Genomic DNA, 8,951 nt, shown 5'->3' with positions numbered 1-8,951 from the left:
CTGCCACGAAAATTAATCCAGTAATAAATTAAGTCGAGGTTAGAATATCCGGATATTATAAATTTCAATATGCATTGTAAATCAACCAGTAAATGTTTAACCGTATTGGTGATAATATGTTATTGGTTTCTAATAATAGTCGAAGTGAAGTAATAGTACAATATTTTTTAAGCATTTGATTGGGTAAGTGTATGGGCGGGGGGGGGGGGGGTCTGCATTGATGGATCACATTAGTATTCCTGTCCTATCAATGTGCTCCATTGCTAACAACGTCAGGCTACCAGATTCCCTGCGCCTAGCATTACTATCAAAGGTTTCAGAGACCATCGGAATAAGACCTTAGTTCAAGGCTAACTATTGCAATCTCTTTGCAGCTAATGCGGACTGTTCTGTATGATATGTGAAATAAAGAAATGGATGTACGGATAATAGAGAAAAAGACCCTCACCGAGGTGGATCTTACAGCTACCACATCTTAATGGAAACTCCAAAGCCATGGTTGCATGCACTCTGCCTTAAACTGTTAGGAGGAGCGCACAGTATGCTAACCTTGGGATATTTCGGTGGAAAGTGAAATGCTGTTAACTGCAAGGTGACTGCTTTTTTGTCTCAGAAGGGATGCTGGAACCCAGCATAACAGCTCTATCAGCTGCTGTCTCGCCGCAGACCGGAGGATACACACAGGAAAATCTGTTGCTATAAAAGAAAGAAAGGAACAAAAGTGGTCGTGGAGCCCTCGCCCGACTCCCTAGTGCAGTCACAAAAATATACAGCCCTCCTATCAGTGTAGCTTTGCTAAGTGGATGTGTATGCATGAGTTCTGCACCGAATGGGCGAAAAAATCGCCCCAGGTCTGCTGGATCTATCTTCCAAATCAGCAAACCCCCCTACAGAGACTCGGAGCGCAGGGGGAGCTCAGAGAGCACCCACAACACCCAGAGAGCCGTGGAGGACTGCAAGATGGTGGGTAAAGCAAGGATTTTTGATGGCATTATTTTTTAATCCTTTGCTTCAGTGCCACTCCCCCAGCATTTTTATTCCGATCACGTGTAATTGCACTATTTTTAAAACTGCAGCAATCATTCCATTTGTCGCTGTTGTCCAAGTTATAATGATTAGAAATGGTCATGCAGAATGAGACCTGTCTATTGGGTAAGGCATTTGTCTGGCTGTTGTAACAAACCAGATTTAAATTGTGCAGACCGGCAATCTAAGTGGCGGATTAAAGAATTTTTATTTTACACTGTATTTGCCTAAGGGACATATTTTGTATTTTTTTTCTGTAATTTTTAAAGAGAGCAATTCTGGTAAGGTTGAGAATGCAGATAAAAGTCAATATACTCTGTTCACACATCCTGACAGCTGTACGGCCTAAGATGATAAGTGCAAATGAAATTGTCTTGGCAAGTGAAAGTGCAAGCGTTCTGTACGCAGTATTACCAAGAGATTAAGGACTTTGTAGTGACAAATGATTTATTTTATCTACTCTTATGTCATCACGCATTAAGCTAGAAACACTGAACCGTATTTTCTTGTTCTTTACAAATATAACAGCTTTATATTGCTGCTTCTTAAATATATTGAAAAACTCACCAGCTTTAAAAATACTTACTTTCAGCATTGTATTAAATGTGTTTGTGTAAGTATGTTGTATTTTTTTCAGCTTGTCCAGGAGTTCAATACCCAAGTGGCCCTTTACCGTGAATTAGTCATTTCCATAGGAGATGTGTCGGTGAATTGTCCATCCCTGCGGGCTGAAATGCATAAGACCAGGACCAAAGGCTGCGAGATGGCCCATCAGGCACACCAAAAATTGTCGGCTATCTCTGGGTAGGGATATCAACATTTTTTGCAGGGATGCTGGAGTTTGCACGCTTTTTAGCATCCATTTCCTCTCAACTGTTTGTCAAAGTCAAGGTCGTTGTCTGTTGCTTTTAAATGCAAATGTGTTCCATTTATAGTGGTTAGATTGTTAAGTGAAGGCATCTTTTAACCAAAGCAGGGTGTCACTGGAGTGATTTTTAGGTCTGTGATGCAGTTTTAGATTAGTTTTAACTCATGGTGCATAACTTGCCGAACGTGTGGCATTCCTGGGATATTTATATTTTGCAATAATTCAACGGTTGCAATCTTGAATTTATTATTTGAATATTTTGATCTTATCAAGCAATGCGTTCCAGTTTACTGTGGTGAACAACACTGTCTGATAAAGCTTCCTTTGCTTGTAGGCCTTAAGGCACAGAAGGGAGCATTTCATTTATTTGCTGCAAACATGCATGTTTTAGTGGGCGCTTGTGCTAGTTAAATGCTGGGTAGTATTGCAATCTTAAAATTGAAGTGTACAGGTCGGTCAATAATGTGTGCATCTTCTTTACGATGGTTTTACAACGTCAGCGCACACGTGCAGAAACAAATTATTTTGCAGATGTATTTTAATGAAAGTGATCGAATTCGTGTAACAAAGCTATTAATATAAGAACCTGCATCGCATTACTGTGTTTACACAATAAGGACATAAACTAACATTACTGCTGCTTGCATAAATACACAAAATAGAAAAATAGAGCAGGGACCTAAATCTTTACCAACAGATAACTAAAACACAATGGAGAGGTACTTTTAAGCCCAACACCTCTCAAACACCAGAAATAAACCTCCCCACATGTTAATCAATGACTTATTATCTTCCTTTAAACATAAACTAGATTGGATGGGTATCCACAAATTTACTCCCAGATTGACTGGCATGACCCTCCTGGGGAAAGGAGGTGCTTCCTGAGGGACGGGATACAAGTAAGGCAATAATGAATATGAGATCCAGAGGCCTTGGACTATGTATGTATCTATGAAACCATTTTTTTATACTAAGCTGTAAAAATACTGTGGCTTTTCAAAACTCTTTCTTGAGAGGTCTTCACTTTATAGTAGAATATTTACTTCATAATTTTTCTGATGTGCTGGCTATGCAGATAATTCCTCAAATATATCTCAGAAAATTACAAATGCTTTAATTTTGCTTACATTGTACTACAGTACTACAATTCAGTTGGGGCCTATTCTACATACAGTTAAGTTTACTACTTTGGAACTCCAAGGTTTTAGTCAACCTCCCTTTTTTGGAACTGTGATATAATGGCGCCTATTGAAATGGGCTCCATACTGCTGTTTAATATTTCACTCTTCTGAGTCCTTTGCCAAAAAAACAGTTTGTGTTTTGCAGAACTTGATTTGTTTCTGCACATAATGATACCGCCTGAAATGTTTCATCCAAATTGTGCTATGGTGTTGAATATACTTGCACGTATGATATATATATATATATATGTATATATATATATATATATATATATATATATATATATATATATATATATATTTTTTTTTTAATTTAGCAGTGGCTTCTGAAGGACATAGCATTTTAACAGTAATGTGATGATTTTAGCAAGGCTAGAACATGTGTTATGATATCCGTTGCTTATTGGTGTTTTACAACATCAGTGTTGGCTTCTTTGTTTATTGGTGTTCTTCTGCAACATCAGTATCAGTTTCCCGCATCCGCCCTCTCTTTCTCTGTCTATATATCTTTACTTTTCTTAATCTATCAATTACTTGCATTTTAAGTGTTTAATGGTTTGTTAGAAGAAATGAATCACCTCAATTGGACTTTTTCTGATGGTGTCCTTTTGAAAATATTTCATAACTTGTGTGAAATGTTTATATTTGTACCATGAAGTATCAGAATAGCTATTTTTTTAAAGTTTTCTTTGGTTTTGCTTCCCTTGCTGGTGCTTTTTCCCACCAAAGAATTCCACAGACTTAATAATAAATTTAAATATAATTTCTAGCACTCTGATTGGTGGGTTTAGCAATTACATTGCACAATATTGATTATGTTGTTGATCTGTTCAGTCATCAATTAGCAGACAGTTCTGACTGGTAAAATTTCTTTTTAGGAGAAAAGACCCAGCTACATAAAAACCAAAACTATAAGTGTACAATTTTTTGAGTGCTGAAACAGAAAAAAAAAAAAGAAGAAACATAACAGACCAGCTTAGTATTGGCAGCAGTTTCTGTTTTGGCCCAGTTTGATTGAATATGGGAGCTAACTTTGGGCAGCATGATGCCAGGGAATCTTCTTGGGCTAGGCTTATATAGGCTCCAGGGCCATTAGCCTAGTACACACCTATGAACCTATGAATATAACAACTTATTATAGACAATTCCATTGAATACACAGAAGTTGTAACAAGAAATGAAAAAAAGTAGCCAATATACGGCATGTATGTACTCAAATTCCAACTGTACTTTATCTGCACTGTAAGAACTTAGAATGAAAATTAACTTCTGTTTACCAACAATGCATCTGCTTCAGTTATCTTTTCATGTAATAGAAACTGCTAATTTCTTTTTGGAAAATATGTACATATTTCTATATCCTCCGTCTTTTAAACTTCATACCTTTCAATTGCCCTTGATTTTGTGGGATATCCCTGCTTTTTTGCTGGTAGTTTTGCTCTGACCTCCTAAAATCTGTGATAATTTGATAGAAAGATGGTGGCATGTAATCAAGAAATGATAACATTCATTACAGTTGCATATTTTCTTTTATTTTCAGAAAATGCAAATTAATGGTTTATTATTTTGTCAGCTTTCTAAAACAGTGATACTAATATTCAAGTCCTATGCCTCTGAAAATGTTTGGCTTTGTCTCTGATTCTGATATTGAGAAGTTGGTATCTAGAACTGTCATTGGTCAGAGTTCTGTGCACACTGAGAAAGGGGAGGAACTTCAGAAAATCTCATTCCAAATTCGTCTATACTTACTTCTGCCATCGGTCAGATTTATGTACACATTGAAACAAGGTGAAGACCAGTGGTGGCTGGTGAATTCAAATCGGGGGGGGGGGGGCTGCAAGAGACAGTTGAATGGATGAGGCCAACAGGAAGGGGTGTGACCAACTAGGAAGGGGCAGAGCTATGCTCAAAACCACAAAAACTGGGACTTTAATTAAATACAGTGCCCTGGGTGCCAAACTGTCATTATGAGAGTCCAATCAAGACTAAATGAAGTGCAGAAGAAAAAAATATTTAAATGCATTAGCTACATGACAGCTTACTTAATATCTAGATGGAAACAAAAAGGTTGTGAGGCATTAAAAATAAATTACTGTTTAAATACATTATTGGAATGCCAGTCAAAATCAAGTACAAAAAACAACTCAAACCACTTCTCCTTGCACAGCAGTTCTACTTCTAATTTATATTCAGCTTTATAAAAGTACCAAGTAACATGCTGAAAGTAGCAATCTCTGTGATACCCCCACTTGTAAAAATGTTTCATATCCAAAAAAGACCTGCTGCCTGACATCTACTTGTTTCATGGGGAAAACATGATCAAAGTAAAAAAATGAACAGCAAACAGGAAACAAGCTCAAGATAATTTGCTTAAAGGATTACTGCACAGGTTATGGACCACACATGATAGATTGGCATTCTGTTTACTTTAGGAGTAAAGCCTGCAATGATGACTGCAAGTCTCCAACAAATGTAATGAGCATTTTGAAATTACTGTAATCCTGTCCTTTATTATAAATACTGTCATATGCATTTCAATACCTAAGGCTTATACGTTATCTAGTTATGTAAATATTCTCTGCATGGCAACAACAAAAATGCTTTCAATGTTGGTAATTCTTTAACAGTATGCTTATTAAAGCTTACTTGCATTTTACAATCTCAGACAAGCTTACCAGGTGGTCATTAAAGGATTGCTACTTAAACACAGAGCAACATGCAATGCAACAACATACATTTTTTGAATAATAAGAAGCATATATCAACAGTATAAAAATATGACAGAAAACCAAAACATTCTGCAGAATCAAGGACAGATGAAAAGCCACTGTAGTACTTGTTTGTACCTTGGATGGGGGGATACTCTGCATACTTACACTGCATAACTGCTCCTTGCCTTGCTTGGATACATCCAGAGTTACTACATGGGGGAGTGGGGTGCAACAAGTATGTCACAATTTGAAATGTCTCTGGCTGACAGTGTTGGCACTAACACATTTGTCATATCTCTCAACCTCAGAGCAAGAAATATGGACAAAGCCATACATAGAAGTGGGACAAAGACCCAAAAATAAGAACATTTTTAAATATTGCTCATAAACTTAGAAAGATAATAGAATAGTAGGTCTTGCATTAGTATGAATTTTCTGAAGGGTATGAAATCTGAAATGCAAATGTCTATCATTATTTTCTAACTTCAGTCTTTAATGATTTGCCACTATTTTGCCAGAAAGCCACAATTTTATGAAAAATGGACTAAAGAAGTGATGCAAAAATATAAAATAGCCACACAATACAGATGGGAGCCTGTCAAAGAAGGGAAACCTTTTAAATATTAGTACTGTTAAGTGGAGCAGCTGACAAAATAAGAGAATCTACATGCATTTCTGAAATAAAAGTAATTTATACCTCCAATCTTTACAATTATTTATCAATTGTAAAGCCTCCACATTTTCTTCCAAAATTTCCATTTTGCGGAGGGATTATTAGGAAGAGAGCAACATTTTGAGCCAAAGTCGGGGACAGTTGAAATGTTTGGATAGACCTAATTCTATAAAGCGATTTATTTGCGCGTAACTCTCAACCTCTTAATACAAGAAATCTGGACAAGGCCAAATATATTGGGGCAACATACATTCAGTACTAAAAATTGCTCTTGTATAAACTTAGACAGTTGACAGAATAACAGGTTTTACTTTAGCATGCATTTTTCTAAGGGTATGAAGTCTGAAACTCAATGTATGTCATTATTTAGTGACTTCATTCCTAAATGATTTGCCAGAAAACCATAAAGTTTACGAGGAACAAACCAAAAATAAGAAGCAAAAATCTATTCATTCTGCAAAAATCTGGACAGTGGAGAGGTATAGTTCATCCAGGGCTGTTTTTGAGTTTGCCGCCCTTCCCCCCTCACAAAATCATGGTCAAATGGGGCCTCCCCCCTGCAGCCATTCCAATGTCCCATTACTTGGCTATTTCACCCCATTTACCATAAACACTGTAATGTGCATACTGCTTTACTTCTACGATGATTTGGATTTCATTTAAAAGTTTTATTTTACATTTTACAGCACAAACACTAATAGACATCTGCTAAACAAAGCAATGCAGTCTCACAATGAAAACAGACTTAGCATTAAAACTTCTTTTCCCTTGAAACTCACATTCATTGAAACAGCATTGAAACCCACCTTCAAAGAAAATACATCTGGCCAGTGGCAGATAAAGATTAACTATGGTCTGTTTTCAAATCATAGGCCCCTTGCACACGAGACATACATGTGTTCTTTGCTACACCTTCCTGATTGTATTAAATTATATTCCTTGTATAATACAGTAGAGTTGTTAGAGGCCATTTTAAATTTATTGTTTTGAACATTTTTCCAGTAAACAATGAAACAAAATGCATGCACCAATAATGACAAAACTACCCAATTCAGAACATTTCCATCATAAAAGCCTACTCAAACTTCTACAATCCACCAGTATCAATAAATATGCACAATCTCTGCAGAAGTAAAAGTCATCTAAATAATTCGACATTAAAGAGATCTGTAACTAATGAAGAGGTTGCTGCTAGCAAACAACTTTATATTTCATTGTTTCATCTACAAATAAAGTGTCTGTTGCCCTTGAGGAATAAATTACCCATGTTACATTAAAAAATGATAAGCTACTAATATTGCAATAAGGAATGGATGGCAAACTGATAAGAGGTTGATAGTTATTAGGTATCTCCGCCAAACAGGACATTCTCAGGACTGCAGCATCCACCCCTTTAAAAGTATCAGCAATGCATCTACATACTGTGGGAGTAGAACCCACAACATTATGCATCAAAAGCATTATATTATTAACAATGCAAGCAGACTCAGCATAAGCAGCACTAAACTTCTCCTCCCCTGAAGCTCTTAGCTCCTTGTAAAATCCACTCAACACTCAACTGTATCTCTCAACTTTGCAGCACATGAGCACAAGAAATCTGGAAAAAGCCAAAATTTATTGGGTGGGACAAAAGTCCAAAAACAGGGACACATTTTAAACATTGCTTAAATAACCTTGGAAAGTTGCTAGAATAAAATGCTGTGCTATTGCCATGCATTTCACTGTCAAGAGTTGAACCCATGACCCTGTGCACTACAGTCAGAGCAACATAACACTATGCCAAATCAGCTGTTTCTTTAAAGACAGGAAGACTGAAACTTAAATGGCTGTCATTTACTGAATTCAGTTCTCACCATAGCTCTCAACGTCTTAGCACAAAACACCTGGACAAAGCCAATAATGCGGGAATACAGCCCCTAAACATATTCAGTGAATTCAGTTCTCACCATAGCTCTCAACCTCTTAGCACAAAAAAAAACCTGCACAAAGCCAATAATGGGGGAATACAGCCCCCAAAATAGGGATACATTTCAAATATTGATCTTATAAACTTAGAAAATTGCTAGAATAAAATGTTTGGTGTTACCATGTACTTTTTGAAGAATATGAAGTCTGAAATTCAAATGTCTGTCATTATGTAGTGAATTCAAAATCCAGAAAACGACAGATTTTATGAGTAACAGAACAGAAATATGAGGCAAAAATCTGAATGTTTTTCGCAAGTGGTGATGGGTAGGGAATTCAGGCTCTTGCTACTTGCACCCAAGGTTAAGGGTTTGAGCCTGAGTTACTCTATGTAGCCACCAGTTATAGTTAACTGGGGCATTTCACACACACACACACACACACACACACACACACACAGACACACACACACACACACATACACACACACACACACACACACACACACACACACACACACACACACACACACACACACACACACACACACACACACACCAGTACCTGAGTAATAGTACATCCAGTCT

At 36.9% G+C, this 8,951-nt stretch overlaps 1 protein-coding gene across 2 annotated transcripts in view; it reads left to right on the top strand.

Annotated features, from left to right (window-relative positions):
* Positions 1–272: 272 nt before the first annotated feature.
* Positions 273–8,951, top strand: part of LOC122795596 (regulator of G protein signaling 7 binding protein) — a 722,711-nt gene continuing 714,032 nt past the window's right edge. The window contains exons 1-2 of one of the 2 annotated variants that reach the window (XM_044063857.1): positions 273–963; positions 1,664–1,830. In XM_044063857.1, the coding sequence (XP_043919792.1) occupies positions 814–963; positions 1,664–1,830 (317 nt within the window). In that variant the 5' untranslated portion in view covers positions 273–813. Of the gene's footprint in view, positions 964–1,059; positions 1,153–1,663; positions 1,831–8,951 lie in introns of those variants that run through there. The other variant, XM_044063859.1, reaches the window with a different exon arrangement.

This window comes from Protopterus annectens, chromosome 2.part2 (assembly GCF_019279795.1).
Source record: "Protopterus annectens isolate FY-2018-M chromosome 2.part2, PAN1.0, whole genome shotgun sequence".
Taxonomy (NCBI): domain Eukaryota; kingdom Metazoa; phylum Chordata; order Ceratodontiformes; family Protopteridae; genus Protopterus; species Protopterus annectens.
The sequence above is the reverse complement of the archived record's forward strand: the minus strand, read 5'-3'. Positions and strand labels throughout refer to the sequence as shown.